This window comes from Amaranthus tricolor, chromosome 3 (assembly GCF_026212465.1).
Source record: "Amaranthus tricolor cultivar Red isolate AtriRed21 chromosome 3, ASM2621246v1, whole genome shotgun sequence".
In the NCBI taxonomy this organism is placed as follows: Eukaryota; Viridiplantae; Streptophyta; class Magnoliopsida; order Caryophyllales; family Amaranthaceae; genus Amaranthus; species Amaranthus tricolor.
Genome location: NC_080049.1, coordinates 5571178 through 5592565, shown reverse-complemented (window position 1 = coordinate 5592565; position 21388 = coordinate 5571178). Strand labels below are relative to the sequence as shown.

General features: G+C 34.8%; 1 protein-coding gene and 1 pseudogene across 1 annotated transcript in view; one reads left to right on the top strand and one right to left on the bottom strand.

The window, feature by feature from the left end:
* The first annotated feature begins 5590 nt into the window (after positions 1-5590).
* Positions 5591-7781, top strand: LOC130808264 (uncharacterized; annotated as a pseudogene).
* Positions 7782-20003: 12222 nt separating this feature from the next.
* LOC130807235 (early nodulin-like protein 9) overlaps positions 20004-21388 on the bottom strand; it is a 1981-nt gene continuing 596 nt past the window's right edge. The window contains exon 2 of the mRNA XM_057672377.1: positions 20004-20730. Coding sequence (XP_057528360.1) covers positions 20261-20730 — 470 coding nt within the window. The 3' untranslated portion in view covers positions 20004-20260. The remainder of the gene's footprint in view (positions 20731-21388) is intronic.

Below are 21388 nucleotides of genomic sequence, written 5' to 3'. Positions count from 1 at the left end.
AATGTGTAATGGTCTTTAGGTATGAGGTTTTGTTATAGGTATTTAGTAGTAAATTTGTTATTAGTTATAAATGGGTGTTAGTGATATAGTCTTAATAGTATAAAAGGAGACATGAGGATGTATTAAAGTTTATGAAATAAAATGAAATAAAACATAATTCTTCTCCTCTTCTAAATTTCTTCTTCTCTTCTAAATTTCTTCGTTTTACCCTCTCTTTCCTATTTACATGTTGCTTGAGAATCAATAGCCATAATATTGGTATCAAGAGCCATTCTTCCTTGGCACAAATATTTCTCTTTCATTCTTTTTCTTTCTTTATCCTATTGAAATATCATTTCTTGACATTAAATACTACAATTAAATTGCACACAATCTATTTGTGAAAAGGCATTGCATTGGTTATTTGAGTTCTTGAAGTTTTTTTCCAAACTAGAGATTTCTTTTAGTGGTTGCAAAGATGAGGAGTGATGAGTTCTGCAAAACCATACAATTTGAAAAACCAATTATCCCACAACTTGAAGAAGCCAAACAAAAGAAGGTTATCAAATCTCTTAAAAAACTTTTGAAAGATGAATTTTGATAGTTGGGATAAAGGATTGTGTGAATGGTGTAATGAACCAATTCTTGATCATAATTGCCAACATAGTAGTAATAATTGGAGATTTATTGTAGTATATGACGAAGGAAATGATTATGTGATTACATTAGAGATGTTCATATATCATGCTTGAAATAAATACCATTCAAGCATTACCGACGTGTAATTTAAAAATTGATACACAAGAATCTTTAAATGTTAATCATATGAATTCATGTACAAAAAATAAGTTGGGTTTTAAAGTCTTTGTTCATATGGATGGTGATTTCGCTAATTGTGTGATTTGATGACATGAGTTAGAGCTGTTCAAAAGTGACCCGACTCGAAAACCCGAACCGAAACCGAAAGTAAACCGACCTGAAAATGTGTTCCTTTTTTAGGTTTATCGAACCGACAGTACCCGAACCGGTTGACAACCGAAAATGGGAAACTGAACTGAGCTGTAACCGATTTTTATAACCGACACATAACCGTCAACCAAGATTACCCGAACCTATTAATGACCGACCTGAGTCATATCCGACCCGAATCATGCTCGAAATCAAATTTGATCCGGCTAAAACCGACTTAACCCGAACGAATTTTATATCGAACTGTTGTAGACCTAAACCAATTTTTAACATAGAAGTATGATAGACTCATATTCAATCATCTTATTAGTTAATCTAATAAAGTGTTAGATTTTTTAATAAATTAAATTTTATAAATACATGGTTTCATATATTTAGAGTTAATAATCAATGGTCAAATTTTATTTAACTACTTTTGATCGAATTAAATGAAAATTGATAGAACTTTATAATTTTAATTTCCGGTCAAACAAGTAAAAGTAACAAAGTAATAATGATTACTAATTGATTTGCTTTTTAACTATTTTGCTTTAAGTAAAGGGAATCTTGTCATCAATTAAAAAATGACTAACAACTTAATCTGATATTGATTCGGTTGATAGTAATTAGTAATACGTAGCCGAATTCTTTTTTTTAAAATAAAAACCCGAACCTGAGATCTGTACCCGACAAAACCGAACCATTTAGTAACCGATGACAACCCGAGACCGATTGACACTCGACACGAACTTCAACCGACACCGAACCGATGCTAACACGATAGCTTAAATAACCGATCTCCAACCGAACCGTGACTAACCGACTCGACCCGAGTGTGATTCGTCGTAACGCACAGTCAAAAAATAACCGATTCGAAATACAACCGAATCGAATGATACCCGTCCAAAATCGACCCGATCAACCGAATGAACACCTCTAACATGAGTGAACATGATTTAGTTAAAAATCATGAATGTTTTGTGGCAATTGAACCTGAAATTTTATTTTCAAAATATGGGAAAATTCTTGAAGTTCATTCAATTGAAAGTTCTATTCTCCAAACTAAGAAATTGCTAAGAGAAATTCATCAATAGGTATGTACAAAATGTGAGAGCATTGTGGAAATCGGTACTTTGTCGAGAGCGCAATCATGCTCCAAGAAGCTTAAAAGAAGATGTAAGATGTACAAGAAAAAGAGAATACTTTGGGAAGAATATACTAAAGAGGTGCTTGACCCACATTGGTTGTTAAAAATCAAGAAACACAAAATTTCTATGCATGTTTTTAGTTTTATTCATGAAGTGGTGAATAAGTATAGTAAAATTGCCTTGTTACTTGATCATTATCAACAATCCGAGTCTCAAAATCACAATGTTACTCTTAAAATTCAATTAACTGTTGGGGAAAATGGAAGTATTGTAGCACAATTTTCAACGCAAATGATGTTGCTTGCTCAACTAATAATGAGTTTCAACTCCGGTGCTCGAACTCATTTGTCATGGAATAAGAAAATACCGACATATGTGGATTTTATGTTGACAGGGTCTTATGTTGACAGGGTCTTATGTTAAAAGGATGCAAAATGATAATCTTATTTCATTTCTCACTAATTTGGGCATTTTTTATAGTGTTTAGTTATAGTTAAAAGTTGTCTTGTATTTTGTTTAGATTTCTTAACATAGACTTGAGGACAATTCTTTTGAAGGGGGAAAGTATGTTATAGGTACATTTAGTAGTAAATTTGTAATTAGTTATAATTGGGTGTTAGTGATATAGTCTTAGTAGTATAAAAGGAGACATGAGGATCTATTAGAGTTTATGAAATAAAACAATATTCTTCTCCTCTTCTAAATTTCTTCTCTTCTCCCTCTCTTTCCTATTCTCATGGTTGCTTGAGATTCAACAACCATAACAAGTTTCCTCCAGGCTTACTCCAAATAATGTACCCTTAAGAACAACCTTAACAGCGATTTGGTTAAAATCCTTGGCTGTATCAATGGAGGTTTTGACTTTTGCTAGTAGATACCCTTCGATTCTGGTATCATTGAGACGGTCCCATATTAACACGCACTCCATATATAGGTTATGTTAAAGCAAGTGCCAATATTCATAACAATGACATTAACTTTGAACACTTAATCGAACATGTTTTGTCTTGTACTTTGAAGAGGAATGATAAGGACGTGTTGTATGTAAATGGTTTTAAGGTTTGGAACGATCGATGAGGTGCTTAATGTGAGGCAAATGAGGCTTCACTAAAGGGTGGAACTATGCCTTGAACAAGGCAAAGTATGATATGAAGGTTGCTCGAACAAGGCAACATGAAAATAAAGTCAAAAGTAGGTTGGAGAGGTGTGCTCGTTCAAGGCACATAGTGCAGTGGATTCTGACTGAGTGCTCGTTCGAGCACTTTGCCTAGGATTCTTTTAGAGATGTTTGAGCTACGGTATGGCATTGATAAAGCATAGTATTCCACGTTTAATTGCTATGTTTATTGTTGGTTATTGTCATACTTATTGTGATGGTTAATGTTGATGTTTACTGTGTGGATTAATAGTGAGTAATAATGTGTAACTAGAATGATGTATTCTTCCTCTATAAAAGGATACATCATCCATAGAACAAAACACCACAAACACACAAACTTGTGAGAAGGCTAGTTCAGTTATTAGAAACTTGAGAGTTTTCTTATTTTTTTCCAGAATTGTAATCTTGAGAGTTTATTCTCAAGATAAGGAAGATTTATTATACATTGTAATTGTTGAATTCAATTATAATAAAGCTACATTTGATGGGGAGACATCTAAGATACCTCATAAAGACATAAACACTTGTGTTCATATTTGCTTATATTTTTTCATTTTGTTTGTCATTGTTGACCTCTTTGAGGCTTTCATTTCAAGTTAAATAACTCAACTGATACAAATTATCAGCATATGTATTGTGTTTACTAAAGTTAAAAATATATTCGTACCCTAGCGTAAAATATCCCTTGACCTCTTATAATTTGTTTAAAGGACTTGCTAGTGTTGATTATTTCATTTGTCAACAGCAAGTTAAACTCATATCAACCCACCAGAAGTGGGCATAATATCATGAATAGGATTGGACAAAGAATGTTTAAGATGTATGACATCACCAAGTTTTAACAGATTACATGTGGATTAAGGCTAATTAATTCGATTCATTTCTATGTTACAATAATTTCTTTTACGTTCAAAAAGAATACAATGCTGTTTTCACGAGCTATTTGTCGACTTATCACCAAAAAATGTAGATTGCCTCGCTATGGTTTCTTTGCCTGTAAAATGATGTATAATCTCACGTCAATTAATCAATACAAGCTTAACGCAAAAAAATAACTTATAAAGGTGTCACACTCGCAAAATATAGTCGAGGCCGGCCTTAGGATCATCAAGCTAGAATGTTGTTTCCATCAACTAAGTTTGAAGGGTTTGTCAAGGAAAGAAAGCCTACCTGTTTTAGATACTTTTTATGTAACTTCATAGCATTCACACAAGCTTTCTTGGCATCTAGATCTCTAGCCATGTCGTTCAAAATCTGAAAATGCAAGCCAAAAACTTAATCAAACGGAAGAGCAATCAATAAGATAAAAATAAAAGATCACCAAACCAACACTTGTCGTTTTACGTCAGACATACACGAGGATATACCAAATTGTTCGATTACCCAATGTCATTAAGTGGCTCCCAACCAGGTGAAGTTTAGGTTACTATTACATGAAGATGACCTAAGTACGAATGAAAGACGAACCTTTACAACATCATCCAGACCACGAGCTTCTTTAAGTAGTTTTGGGCCCTTCTCTTTCAGTACACTAGCAACAAGGAAGACAGAAATGGGGAGAGGAGCATCATCCTTCGCCCTGCTTTTTAATATTTCTCTCAATGTGTAAGGAAACAAGTAAAAAAAACGAAAAATGCATTTCAAGAACTAAATGAATTAATACTTAGTTAGCTTGCACATAAGAAGATGTGAATAAACAGATATCCATAAATCCACCCCAATGTTATTATGAGTCATCACAAATTTCTGCTTTGCTTTCCATTTGATAAATTTAACACGTCAAGGCAAGAAGCTATCAGAAATTCGAAAGACAAAGAATCAGGGACCTTGTGACATGGTGCGAAAATACGGTAAAGGTCGCGGTTGCGGTAACAGACACAGTAGCAGGGTGATGCAGATATCGTATAGCCAAATTTCGGCCTTAATCAAGAATTGCTTTAAATAGCCTAAAATGCGGTTTTTTACACCTTTACGATACGGGTAAATATTGGTTCGATGAATTTGAAAACCTTTACGATATAGCCGATACGATAAGATAAGGGTCTTGTTTTTGCACTATGCCTTTCGTACAAATAGAACTATGGTCTAATATACAATACATGCTTCCAATTTGGAACTATAACATGGTTTGTGACGGTTTCCTAATTAGAAAAAATTGTCAGAAAATTTAGTTGTAATTAGTGAAATGGTCATGCAATGATCTATCGGACATTAGATGACAAGGTAATCCAATCATTAAGTCAGTGCCAGTAAGATTAAGACGTTCGAGTGCCAAGAAGAGAAAGTGAAAATGAAATTATTCACATTCGTAAGCTGAACCAGAATTTCTACAGCTTTTGAGACGGCTACCATTACTATGTTACAAGCGGGTTGGCTTAAGTGGCGAGCAGCGACTGGGGTGCTTCATGATAAAAAGTTTTCGAGGAGATTAAAAGGTAAATTTTACCGCGTTGTAATTAGGCTGGCATTGTTGTATGGGACAGAATGTTGGCTCGTAAAGAAGGTTTCCGAACAGAGGATGGAAGTAACAGAAATGCGGATGCTGAGGTGGGATGTGTGGTAATACTATGATGGATAGGATAAGAAACCAGGAGTTCAGGGAGAAGTTAGGGGTCGCACCTCTCTCCGAAAAGATGCGGGAGAACAGGTTGAGATGGTTTGGGCATGTGCAGAGAAAGACACATGACGCCCCAGTAAGAAGGATCGATTGCAACGTTGTGGAGGGCAAGAAAAGTCGAGGAAGACTTAGGAGAACGTGGGAGGAACAAATTAAAAGTGGCATACATGAACTTCACTTCTCTAAGGACCTGACTAGGGATAGGGGCAATTGGTGGCGCCTTATCCACGTCTTAGATTACTAAACCCATCCTTTTTACCCATCGTTTGTTATTGTTCATTACCTTTATTTATCGCTCTTTACCTCCTTTACTTTTATCTTTTATTAGTTATTTGTACGTATTTTATTTATTTTTGTAAGTTGTAGGTTTCTCTCTCTTTGAAGACCTTTCTCGAGTCGAGGGATTCTTTGACCGCACTCTTCTATATGGGTATGAACTGCCGTCGTTCTTCCCTCCCCAGACCCTGATCATAGTTTTCTATGAGCGGGATACACTGGGTATGATGATGATGAGGTGATGACCATTACTATGTTACCTCGAATTAGGTACTAATATCAGATTCTGTAATTTGATATTTTGAAAAAAAAAATTCATGCTTTGGTCCGAACGCTCATAATCAAGTTGGAGTGTCAAGGATTAACAAGTATACGTCAAGTGAAATGAAGTTCAAGTAATAAAATCTGGAGAATTGAAAATACCAGTTAGGGTGCACGTTCCATCAAAAAGCATCGATCTATTTGGGATTGGTAGCAAAAAAATCTACTTGGAATTCGAGGAATAAACAAAGATGTCATATTGTACAATTGAGGGCTTCGATTGGTTAGGATAAACGGGTAACAAGATAAACAAAAACGCAACTTCCAATATATTAAAAAAAGTATGTTGGATTAGAATGGCTTGGGCTCAATGAATAGACTTGATTTCTGACACTGTTTGGTTTGCAATAGTGTAAAAGACTTTTACTTGTAAGTTGGTTCAAGATAAAAGGGGTGTTTGACAATTAGCTGTTGACTGTTAGCTATTAGCTGTTGGCTGCTGGCTTTTTAGTTGGCTTGTTTGACCAGCTAGAAATGTTGGCTGTTTTTGTTGGCCTTTTAAGTTAGCTGAAAAAGCTAGCTATTTGTGGAGATGTTTGGTAAATTGAAGTATTGGCTGTTAACTATTTATTAGAGAAAAAGTGGGTTAACAAGCCAACAAAAAAGCTAGCTGGATCAGCTTTTTCATTTTGGCTTAAAAGCCAGCATTTCAGCTGTTTTAAAAGCCATTTACCAAACACGTTTTTTGGCTATTAGACCAACCAACAAGCTAAAAGCCAAAATCCAACCAAAAAGCTAAGAAGCAAACACCCCCAATTACACGAAGCACCAAGGTGAAAGCCACATGTTTTCTGTTATAAATACCAGCATAATACAACGCTTATAGCCCAAATGCAACTTTAGTCACCGGGTTGAATGGTATGCAAATAAAAATGAAATGGCGCCACGAAAATTTTTTCAAAAAGTCCTCAACAAAGCAAAAAGAGTAGCACTTATGCTACTCTGTATGAGCCATGAGGTTTGTAGCTGGGTAATTATGCACCTAGGTGCACCATGCACGGCACCCAAAGGGGAGAAAGTAATAAAACTCTTAGGTGCACGGTGCACATGGGTGTGCATCAGAAACGATAGACTTGAGAAGACAATTTAAAACTTTCTCATTTCATATGAAAATTAACCTAGAAAATGAAGGCTTTAGGAAGATGGAAGTTCTCAAGACTATAGTAGACTAGTAATAGGTAACTCAATCCTTAAAGAGTTACAAAACAATTTAAGTTTCAATTGAATTCATGTTACAGGGGTAAGTGTAGCGAATGTTGGACGAACTAATTATGCGAGGATTTTTTTGCGATTAGAGTATTCTAATGCATCAAATTTATCTTTTATTGAGTGACATTAAGTGTTTACTATCTATTCAAGCACAAATTGTTAAGGTTGAGCATTCCCTTAGCAAATATCCCTAAGCCGCACCTTCTAGGTTGAGTGTTCCATAGTCATGTCCACATCAGGTAACAAAGACCATGAATCGGAAAATTAGCATGGATTAATCAATCAATTTGAAGAACGGATGGAGGTTTTTTTCATTGATTAATTCATGTTTGTTGTTTAGTATGTTTTGCCAAATCTCTGTACCATAGTAGCCCTAGGCTCCAAGGACGCCATTCCAGGAAGGTAAGTTGCTCCAGCCTCAATAGGTGCCAGTCAATTATTTGACTCATTTCTTTTTTGTACACATAATGGTATAACAAAAAAAACACAGGAATAGTGTCCTTCAAAAGAAAAGGAAAAATAAGACTCCAGAAACTCCTTAGTTTCAAGCATTTGGCATCAAGATAAGATACAAGAAATTTTTGATGACCGAAACTCTTATGGTCTGTTTGGTAGGTGGTAATAAACAACGGTAATAAGAATGTAATCTAGTGTAATTTTAGTTGAAAATCTTTTGGCTACCTTGATGGCATGCTTGTCCAATTTCAAATATCTCATTTTCTTCATAAAATTTGTTCCAATGCATTACCATTGAGAGAGGTGGAATGAAAATTTGTAAACAAAAATATTTTTTTATGAGATAAAGTTTCATTACTATGGTAATGATATGAAATTTTTGATGAAATTTTCACAATAAATCATTTCATTACCACTATTTAGTACCACTAACCAAAAGGTCGTTAATTCCTTGAGCACAACGAAGAAACTCCGAAACTGTTTATTTAAAGTAAATGTGTAAACTATTAGGAGTCAGCGTCAATAGCCACTTTTATGTTAACTGGAACTACCGAGTCTATGATAAAGTACCTTAACAGTTACCCTTGCTTGTGTCTGTGTTAACCTTGAAGGGGTTTTTGTATTTCTTCTGTTTGTACCTGTGTTGTTGCCCCTGAATTAATTTATCAGAAATCATAGCTATTTCTTCGCTCCAAAATTTGGCAACGCACAGCTTATATAGTAATTTAGAGATCATCTCTAAATCTAGGATTGTTGTGGAAGAGATACCAACTGATCCTAGACTGCTATCATTCCTTGTGTAATTTGTGTAGTCAACAAGTTCTGGGAGCTGATGAAGGTGGACAAAGCTCAACTGCTCTAGTGGAAGTTGTGCATGACCTAAATTAAAAAACCGCAAAAATAATTATCTACCTTCCACGATTTTGTCTCAGTGATGGAAGGATCTAGTTTAAGTTCAGATTGTTTTAATCATGACTTTAGCAAAAGGGTTGTAAAGTCTAGTCCCCTCTGGGTTTGATGCTCTGATACTTAACCTATGTAATTAGGGTAACCTTCGGGTCCCCTTTACAACAAAAAAAACTTGTTGAAGTGAGAACTTGGTCGTTACGCATACTTGTTTGAGTGTTGTTTAACTGATTAATTAAATTGCTTAACTATGTCCATTAGAGTGGATTTTATTTTTTTTATTTTTTTTTTTGCATTTAAGAGCTTAGCTTAATTAACTTTTTGAATGAAAGTCATGTAAAGATACTCCATTAGTACTTGGAGGAGCACAGTGAAGCTAACCTTTATCTGTGCCCCAAGTACTAATAGAGTATCTTTACATGATCTTTATTCAGAAAGTCAGTTAAGCTAAGCTATTAAATGCAAAAAAGAAAAAAAAAGCACTCTAATGGACATAGTTAAGCAATTTAATTAATCAGTTAAACAACATTGAAACATGTATGCGTAACGAGAAGTTCTCGCTTCAACAAGTTTTTCTTTGTAAAGCAGTTAGGGGATTCGAAGGTTACCTTAATTACATAGGTTAAGTATTAGTAGAGAAACCGTAATTTCCCAAAGCATCAAACCAAGAGGGGACTAGACTTTACAACCCTTTTACTAAAGTCATGATTAAAACAATCTGAATTTAAACTAGATCGTTCCCTCAGTGAGACAAAATCGTGGAAGGTAGATAATTCTTTTTGCGCCTTTTTGAGTGAGGTCATGCACAACTTCCACTAGAATAACGAGCTTTGTCCACTTTCATCAACTCCAAGGAACCTGTTGCCTACACAAATTACACAAGGAATGATAGCAGTCCAGGATTAGTTGGTATTTCATCTACGACAATCCTAGATTCAGAGATGATCTCTAAATTACTATATTAATTGTGCGTTGCCAAATTTAGAGTGAAGAAACAACTAAGATTTCTAATACATTAATTCAGGATGGAAATAGTACAGGTACAAACAGAAGAAATAAAAAAAACCCTTCAAGGTTAACACAAACACAAGCAAGGGTAACTGTTAAGGTACATACACTCAGTACTTCTAGTTAACATAAAAACTGTTTATCAACAAGCCTTAACTTAATGAACAAACCATCATGTTTTTCACTTTTCTTGTATTTGCTATCATAATGTTTTCTTTTTTCAATTCTACAAGCCATGGGTGTGTCTTGCTCTGTAAAATGATCCATTTTGCTTATTTCTTGATGTGTTTGTTCTTGAATAAGGATCCTATAAGCCTTAGACACAGTAAAAAGATCCTTCATAATCACAATGCTACTTCTTGTTTGTTGATACTTCCCATCAAGCTTCATCAAGAACTGTATAATTCTTCTTCTTTGTTGCTTTCTAGGGCTTTCTTTGAAAGGTCACACTCACATCCCTTGCAAGAATACACCACAACAGGATCCAAAGGCATCAATCTTGTCCCATAGACTTTTCATCTTTGTGAAGAAGTCCTCAATGGACATATCATGGGTTTTGACAACTTTACTGATCTACACTTCAACTGTAAATAATTGTGCACTTGTAGACTGTTCAAACCTTTATTTCTAACTCTTCCCATATCTCCCTTGCTGTCTTAAAATACAAGAAGCTCTTTGAAATCTTTTCGTCCATAACATTTAACAACCATCCAATAACGATATTATTTACCCTGTCCCAAGCTTTTTCTAGGGCAACATTAGATGGCGATCTTTTTATTGTCCCATCAACAAAGCCAATCTTGTTCTTTCCTGCTAATGTTATGGTAACTGCGCGTTTTCAGCCTTTTGAATCCCATTCCAGAGACAAATAAGACACAATCTTCAATCCAGTATCGGTAAGATGCAAAAAATAGGCATTGCATTGATTTAATGTAGAATCTTAGAACTTGTCAGATTTGTTTAACATGTTTTTTGAACAATCGGAAAGAAGAAAAGTAGGTGGAAAACAAAGAAGTGTGGTACTGCAAAGGAAAGAATAAGGCAAAAGAAAAAAAATCAAAAAATGGATATTTCATGATATATCACTGAGTTTCTTCGAAATTCACCATATACCACATAAATTGTTCTAATTCACCATATACCATTGAGTTTTTGTCCGTTAGCACAGAATACCATCAATGACAATTGCCGTTAGTGTGCCGTTTGTGGTAAATTAATAATTCACCATATACCATTTACTTTTTTTATTTGCGTCAAATACCATTTTTTTTAAAAATATATCCGTTGCAATTATGATAAACAAAAGAAGTGTCATACAAACCAAGTAGTTAACATTTTGTTCAAAAACAACTTGACAATAAACACTGTTCACCAAAAAATGACACTAAACAATGCTAAGTAGCAGCCTTTCTCTTTCCCTAGTGTTGCCTTGCTGTGAAGAGGAAGCTGCATGTGCTGCCTTCTTCGATGATGCCTTTTTTGCCTTGCATGTCACTGCATTGTGGCCTAGTTCTTTGCATAGGCTGCATTTGTTATTCTTATGCCTCTTTCCTTTTTTTGCTTCATGAGCAGCTCTTCTACTTTGCTTAGGTGGTCTACCATCATTTCTTTTCCCTTGGGGTGGTGCAATTTCTGGCACATCTAGTGAAGGCCAGTGAGTTGGATCAGCCATGGGGTGGATGTGGTCTCTATAAGTGAGTTTGTAAGCAGCCCCCTTGTAGAAAGGTGAGACAAAGTCCCTAGGATCAAGTCTCTGGTTGTAAATGACCCTTAGCCCATGCTTGCAAGGGATCCCTGGTCCTTGCCATTTCCCACACCCACAAGTCATATTTCCAAGGGTGACAGGGAACTTGACATGGCCATCCCTCACCTCAAACTCTCCACCACCAGCTGCAGTGACATGGCAGAACCTAGAATCATCAGTCCTAGTCGCCAGCACCCCCTTTGCATGCTCTATTACATCATTAGGTTCCATGCTTACTGCTTTATCGAACCTGGAACCCATCCTTTTCATGCACCAATTCCTGACATCTTAATTATTCAAAAAACAAACAAAAAAAAAATCACAATAAGCAACAACAATTTTTTTGCATTTAAATGAGCAAAACAGGCTCACAAATTTACCTTCCAGCAATGTCAACACAAGCATGTCCCTATTGGCCTTTGTTATTGCATTGAATGAATCTACGAAGTTTGTTGTGTTATGATCACAACAAACTATCCTGCCAAACATGTGCACACTCCACTGCTCTTCTACATTTTTGAGATAGTCATATGCTGCTGCATCAAACTCTTTTATCTTGGACATAGCTTTTTCAAAAACGTACTCATTGTAGGCATTTGCCGCAATCCAAAACATCTTATGCTGCCCCACTCCATCCTGCAGCCTTGCAATTTGAATACAAATGCTGGCAGCATATTCTCCTTGTAGCTCTTGGAAACACCTCAAACAATGCTGATTCAACCCCCTAAAAAACAAGACTAAGTTAATAAACAGCTTCATAATCTCAAATTAAAGACAAATAAGAAACTTATCCTCATCCTGTCACTGATAAAAGTCCAGTCATCCTTCTGAGATTCATACTGAGCAAACAAACACCTCAAGTTTCTGAAAAAATAAGTCCAGGAATCTATGCTCTCTGTGTCAACAATCCCATAGGTTAACACAAAGATCTCATTATTTCCATCTATTGCAACTGTAGTGAGCATAACCCCTTTGTAATACCCACTTAAATGTGCACCATATATTCCTATGATAGGTCTACAACCACCTAATAATCCTCTCACTTGAGCTGCAAAAGATATGAAACAGGCCTTAAATTGCAAACTGTCAGTCCATGTAACCAGAGCATAAGACCCAAGATTTGTGGACTTTATCATTTCAGCATACTTTGGAAGAGCTGGATAGGACTCAGTAAACCCACCATGTAATTGCTCCCTCGCTAAACTCTTCATTTTGTATAACAATCTCAACTTCACATGGATCTTGTACCTTTCCATGCACAGCCTCTGCAATGAATTAACTGGGACATCTAGGTTTGCCTCTAAGTCTTGTAACAATTGTTTGCATAGCCATGCTGAAGAGACCATAGGATTCTCTTCCAGCCTCCCACAAGTTGCATGCTCTCCTTCTAGCTTCTTTATGGCCCAACTGACTTTGTCTCTTAGAACTGAAGCATGAATCCTCCAAGTGCAATCCCTCATCAAACACCTTGTTATGTACCTCTTACTGTCAACATGGTCAACTGAAACAGAGAAGCCCTCTTGTATGCAGTAATCTCTGAATACATCTGGAAACTGTGTTTTGGTTTCAAATATCAACCACTCCTCAAGAATAATGGATCCAAATGGTAACTGAGACCAGATTTTACCATTTTTGTACATTTTGTCTAACACATGAGACCCATCTAAGTAATCCTCAAAGGTCTTCTCATGTATATTATCACGAACATCTTCTTCTCTCACAATGTACTCATTCTCACTGTCCAACTCCATATTAGAATCAGCCTCAACATCAGAAGCTTCATAATCACCATGTTCACTATCATCAGAAGGCCAAGCATCAGACTCAACATCAATTTCTTCAACCACTCTTTGGGTTTTCTTTCCCCTAGTGTTGATATGTCTCCCTACTGCACTTTTCTTGCCAACATCAAGGGCAAACTTAACAGCAGTGCTTCTAGGCACCCTCCACTCTTTGGGTTTAAGCCTGGTTTGTTCTTTGGGCTGGGTTGGTTGCTTAGGCTGTTGTTGGGTCGACTGTGTAGAGGGTATTTTCTTCTTCTTTGGAATAAGCTTTTTCCTTTTTGGAGGGTTATTTGGTTGAGATGGTTGACGTTGTGAGGGTTGAGGTTGTAAGGATTGAGGTTGTGAGGGTTGAGGTTGTGAGGGTTAAGGTTGTGAATCTCCTAAAAAAATCTCATCTGCTGCTGGGGTAGCAAACACTCTTACATATTCAATCCCATCATCATCAACATTCAAAACAGGGACCTCCCATCATCATCAACATTCAAAACAGGGACCTCTACAGCCACAGTATATGCCTGCTGGGAAACAAGCTGCTCCTCAGCTTCTGCTTCCTCTGCCTACCTTCTATTCTCTTCCTCCATTAGCCTAATATTTTCAGCCCTGTTCTTCAAAGTTTTTGCCCAACTAGCTTCTGCAGACTGAATCATAAGGGATGGTGTTTCTGTCTCTTCTATAAACACTTCAATTTCACAATTCCCTTCATTCCACTCCCACATTTTTAACATTGCCCCATCATCAACTAACTCTAACTTACGATTTGTTCTAGGTTTAGTGACAAACAGGGTGAAGTATTTAGGGAGATATACGTTCTGTTTCACTGAATCCTCAAACATATACTTAATTAACTCCATCAAATTGGTCTTATCAGTGTCATCCATCCTCACATCAAAAGTACCCCCTGGAGCACGAACTAACAACCACATTGTACTCATCCTAACAACAACATTTACCAACAACACATTACATCACAATCCAAATTATAAATTGCATACAAAATAAAAACACATCACTTTAGCATAATTCGAATTCGCATGCAACTTATCACACTTAACCCTAACCCTAACTCAATTTTGCAAAAAAGAATACAAAATCATAACTCGAAATGCAAATGGATAAGGATAGGTACCTTGCGTATGCTTAATCCACTAAATTAGCGAACTTTGTGCGAAATTCAGTCACGACCACCTGTGTTTGGGTTCTAAATCACTTCACAAACTTGCAATTCACTTTACACAAATAGATTTTAAGGATTTTAAGGATTTTTGATAGATTTTAAGGGTTCTAGATCAATGTAGACGAATACAAAGTTTCTTGAATGGAGAAGAAGAAAGATGGAGGATCAATTTTTTGAAGAAATACGTTGTGTTTGGGGAAGTCAAGCCTAACAATGGCGCCAGTTGAATGCGTAAGGGCATACTGGTAATTTACTACAAACGGCACACTAACGGTAGTTGTCATTGATGGTATTTTGTGCTAACGGACGTAAACTCAATGGTATATGGTGAATTAAAACATTTCGTGTGGTATATGGTGAATTTCGAAGAAACTCAGTGGTATATCATGAAATATCCGATCAAAAAAATGTATGTTGGCCACATGAAGAATCGTGGCTCTGATACCATGTGATGATTTGAGAAAGAAAATATTATGTCATTCCAAATCAGAATTCTTGAAATACGAATGTGAGACACAAGCTCCATATATAGAAGTGAGGAAAGAAAATAACAACTTGTATAGTTAGATACAATAACTTGTAACCACCTTTAGAACAACAAACAAAAATACAACCTATAAAACAAACTAATACATACAATCATATGAAAGCAGCAGACTAAAATCTTCCTTGCTGGGATGATGCTGAGCTGTAATGTTGCTGAGTCGTCAGAAGAGAGCACAAAGTTGCTAGTGCTGAAGGTTGTTGTAATCTGATATTCTTGCTGTAGTTTGATAATTTGAACACCATAAGATCTGAAAATCATCAACACTTATCTTAACGTGTTCATATATGATTGAGTAATTTGTTAATTTTTTTCAATTTACTTTGTTACAAAATCAAGTGATCATATATAAACTTATTTCGGAATTAAACAAATATATCTTTACAATTTGTTGATTGTTTGATTGATTGGTACCATTTGTATGAGCACAAGTAATAGTTCTATGAAATTGTGCAAATTCTTCTTAAAACTAGGTACAACTAGTGGTTTGGTACAGTAACTGAGTCGGTGGGGTATGGGTTGTGGTCGAAGGGGAGGTGAATGGTGGTATTTTGGTGTGGTTGTTGAAGTGAAGGTGGTTTGGTGGGGTTCGATCTGGGTGGGGTTCGAAATACCGGTGTTCTTGATATTTTTTTCAAAAACGCTAAGTGGAGTTGTAATAATACGGGTTAAAGTGAACCGGATAAATTCACTCAAATATGAATTTTAGTCCACGCATCGGACATTAAATTAAACCATTTTTAGGACCGATGACGTTCTAGCGATAAAGAAATAAAATAGTAATGACGAAATAACAAGACAGCGGAAGTCTAAAACTACAACTTGAGAACCTACTGGCCTATACAATCCAATTCAAAATGTACTAACTGAAATAAAAATAATAAAGTTTAGATGGATAAAATTCTAATAGTAATTTCGGCATGATAGTCAGCTCGACTACAGGTTCTATTAGAAGAGTCCTCACACACTAGTCCCCACCTGCAAGTCAACCTACTAGTCGTCGAATAACAACATCATAACAAGTTCCAAAGCACATAACAATACACGTCAGAGACAACATACAATGTATTATTTGAGTTACACACAAGTAATGAGTTCATCCTAGCATGCAAAGGCTCTATTAGTTAATTGTCACGTTTGACTTTCCAAACCCCAACTCATGTCGTTGCCCGTCCAGTTCGGATTGACAGAGTATTCTCAAAATTTTGGAGGAATACACAAGGGAGAGCTAATCCCAAGGCAACCTCCAACCTAAGACGTTGCCCGTCCTGTTCGGGTCGTCAAAGGCACAAGTATGCATACCCCCATGGTGATCGTAATGATCCAAACTTCCATGGGAACAATAACAATGATATTCCAATTCCAATTAAATAGCCCCATTTAGGTAACTAGACAACCATCCTCAAATTCAAATTTAAAACTCTTTACCAATTATTTTAGGGGTCTAAATCTTACGTGATAAACCACATCACAATATAGAATGAGTACAACATTACTTTACATAACCGATTACAATTGTATGGTCTAAGCGTGTACTTTAGTAGCACGATTAAAGCAACTCAAGCGCTTCGCGATTTGAATCTCAACCTCTTATGAATCGAGGTCCTAAACACAACACATACAAAAATCACGTATTAGAACGTGTTTACACATTTAATCCACTCCATACCATTAAGGCACTACTAAAACTTTATAATTTTAAATGATTTCACCCAAATTCCAAAAATTCCAAAATTTGAAATCTAACCAGTAACTTAAACGGCCATTTCGGACAGTTTAGAAAATTCAAACGAAAAATTCGACTTCGCCACTGTGTCTGGAAGGCATCAATTACCTTGGGTACCAAATTTCATAATTTCTAACATCCATTTACCATTTTTAATTAATTTTAGCGTTTAACGAGTTCTGAATACAACAGATAAGTGAAACGACAACAAAACACACTCGACATCTCGGATCGGGGCGCGACTATCGAGACAGTAGTTGCTGTCCCTTTTTTTATATATATACATATTTTTTTATTATTTAAATCATTAAATCCCTTTAATCTCATTCTTATAATTACAAAACTAAACCACAATACATACAAACCCACAATCACTACTACTAATTGAATCTCAATAGTGAACCAACCAAAACTCTTAACACTTACACAACTCAATTTATATATACATCTACTCATATACAACACTTCATTATAATCAAGACATGAGAAATCATCAAATTAAAAATATTCCCATAACTCATAAAGAGAAAATTATAATAAACTACCTATTTTATACCCTTTTTGCAAAAAACTACCTTATCTAAAATTTTTTGCAAAAAACTACCTTATCTAAAGTTTTTTGCAAAAAACTACCTTATATAATACCTTTCTTTGCAAAACACTACCTTATAACGGTTTTTAGCGTTTGACCGTTTAAATTAACCGTTGACTATCACATGATAGTCATGTGACCTTATAAACCTTTCCTTCTTCTTAATTTCAACCTCTTCCAGGCATTTGGATTCCCCAAATTATGCTGGAATTTCACCTGAGAAATTGTTGTTGTATAATTGAAGCCAAACAAGCTTATTCAAGAATTTCAACTCAGATAAATCACCTTCTAATTTGTTATTATAAGCATCAAATTGCTCCAAATTTGTCAGATTTCTGAACCCAAATGGTAATTTTTCGGTAAGATTGTTTCTCCAGATTTTAAGGTACTTTAGATTTTTTAAATTTGAAATTTCTAATGGAATTGACCCAGATAAGAAATTTTGTGATAATTCAAGATCAATTAGGTCTGTTAAATTTCCAATTTCTGACGGAATTTGCCCAAAAATGCTACAATTATACAGAAGTAAGACATTTAAATTCTTTAATTGAAGAATTCGTTTAGGAAATGGAGTAATATCAAAAGGGTTATCTCCAATATTAAGCTCAACAAGGGTAGTGATTTTAGTGAAAGAATTCCATGGAAAAACCCCAAAAATATCCACTTAATTGTAAGTATAAGAACTTCAATTGGGTTAAACTGGAAAAATTAGGGATTAAACTAGAAAAGTTTTTGTTACCCAAATCTAAGTATTGAAGCTGAGTACAGCTTCTGATATCTTCTGTGATGTTTCCAGAAAGAAAATTATACCCAAGAGCTAGTTTGTTCAGATGCCTGGAAGAGGCTGAAATGAAGAAGAAGGAAAGGTTTATAAGGTCACGTGACTATCACGTGATAGTCAACGGTTAATTTAAACGGTCAAACGCTAAAAACCGTTATAAGGTAGTGTTTTGCAAAAAAATGTATTATATAAGGTAGTTTTTTGCAAAAAATTTTAAATAAGGTAGTTTTTTGCAAAAAGGGGTATAGAATAAGTAGTTTATTATAATTTTCTCTATTATATAACCAGTTTCGAATCTGCATAATTGAATACGTACCCGTTGTAATTTAAACTGTCACAATTACCTATGTAACATTTACTTTGCTGTGGGATATGTCGTATGTACAACTATATTTATTACTTAAAAAAATACAGCTAATGTCATCATTTTTTAAAATTATTTACATGTTATTTTTTAATAAAAAATTTTCTGTCTAAAACTCAATGATGATGTCATTGCATTTATTACTTATGTTTATATCTTTGACTTTTTTATTTTTTAATTATAACTACAATATTATCAATATTGATTGATTTTTTTACTTTTTAGGTCATATCATTTAATATATTAGAAAATCATATATTTTATTTTATTTTCTTTCAATTATTTATAAAATATTTATAATGTTGTTTATTAAATGAGTATAGGATATATTGAGATGTTTAAAACAAAAGCCATAAATTTAAAATTTTTTTGTTTAAACAAATATATCAAAAAATTTAATAAATCCATGCATCGCACGGGTATTATCTAGTTTGTCTGACATCAAAACACAATCCGCGTGATGCAAAGTTACTAAATTATGAATTTTTTTGAATCTAGTTGTTTAGAAGTCATCAACAAAAACAATCCCAATCCTTAAAAATCGTCAGTGATCTTTTTTTTAATAAAATTACTAAAACGTCCTAAATTAATTTTTAATTATAAAAATAATAATATTATTATTAAACTAAATTTATTAATAATAATTAAATTAAAATAAAAATATTAATTTTAAAAAAGAAAATAATTTTTAAAATCAGAAAATACACCTAGTCACATGTTTTGTGCTGAAATTTGATATATGTTCACTCTTTTGGCCAAAAATTTTGATAGGAAAATCACATTAATGCAATGTTTGCGGCATTAGAACTTAGACTTCAAGATCTTTCCAATGATATATTATATGCCCAATTCCGACAACCGAGCGAGAATTGACGATTGTTTAAAGTTTACTTGTGCTGAAATTTGATATATGTTTAATCTTTTGGGCATAACTTTTTATAGAAAAGCCTTATTAATGCAAGGTTTGCGGCATTAGAAAATACACTTCAAGAACTTTCCAAAGACATATATATGCCTAATTCCGACAATTGAGCGAGAAATGACGACCGTTAAAGTTTGCAGAGATTTTTAGTACATCTAGTTGTGTAAAACACGAGACCGGACCTCGGAATCACCATAGTAGATTATAATTTCATAACTCAATCAAGTGCAATTCTTATGCACATTTTATTATTTTATAAGATATGGTAATTATCTAACTAAAACTTATTTATTGATCTTGAAATATAATCAGATTATAATTCAATACCAATCTAACTAACATATATTTTTCACACAATAAAATATAATTCATTTATCTTTGCCTATACAATTAGCCCTCAACTTAAGAATCACAACGCAAAGTGTGACCCCCTTGATCTTATTCATCCAACACATACAACATTCACAAAATACAATCAATTAAATCAAAAGCTCACATACATTCATAACCACAAAAGAGTAACTAAAAAAAAAAGAGAAAATAGAACAAATTAGAAAATGCCCCTATCATACACAAGCACAAACTTTTCCAATGACTACCTTTTAGAAAGCAAGGAATAGAGAAGAACCCACAAATGCACCAATAGAACCCACAAAGCTCAAAACATAAAATGCAGCATTATTTTTAGGAGGGTTAGAATCAGCTGAGGGAGCTGGGGTGGACCCCTCATCAGATGGTGGGGACGCAACTGGTGGTTGTTGATCACTGCTGGTGGTCGGGGCGGGCGAAGGTGTGATGGTTGGAGGCGAAGGCAAAGGCGTAGGCGAAGGCAGAGGAGAAGGTGGTGAGTTTTTGTTGGCAGTTCTATCAGCCATAACAATCACCACAAGCTTCTCATTTTTGTTACAATTGTCTTTGTTGCCACTGATGAAGTAATAAGGGCCTGACTTGGTTAGCTTAAACTCTGTATTTCCATCAGTATACTTTGCAATTGGTAAGTTTGTGTTGCAATTGTCAAAGTCTTGTTTTGATACTTGTAGCACTGAATCTGTTGCTGCTGGGTATTTGAACACTGAAATAAGGGGAAATGGGTTACAATCTTAACTTCAATTTATCTGTTTGTTAATTTCAAGCATTCTTATAATCAACAACAATATTTCATTCAAAGTCATAAGTGGCTTCCACTTAAATTGAAGTTTGAATGGGTCGTATGCAGAGGCTGAGCAAATATTATAGAATCCTATATATTTTTTGATGTTCAGAAAATTGAGACTCTTTATCGATCATTGATGGTAACATAAGAACCAAAATTTAACGTTGGTAAGTTTTGAACCCTTAAACAACAATATCTGAGCTATATTTGACCGATAAACTATAAGAAATTTATTAATATATAAGGCTCCTGTTTTCAGGGGCCCTAGGAGGTTGGACACTTTTAATTGGCCTAGAACTTCGCATCAGAGTGTCTCACTACGGGCGAAATGAATGATCGCTTAGGACCCTCCTTTTGTGGCCCCTACCCACATATAAAGCGTTTGCCCACTGCTTTATACAAAACTAAACCCCATAAGTACCATTCAATTTTTACGACTAGTTAATTGTTCATGACTCTTGTTTTTCTAATCTTGTTCAGATTTCTAACTTGTGTATTTGTGATGGTCATATGACTATCATTAATCATTTTCTTATATTTATTATTTATTATTTAATATTAGTCCATATACATTACC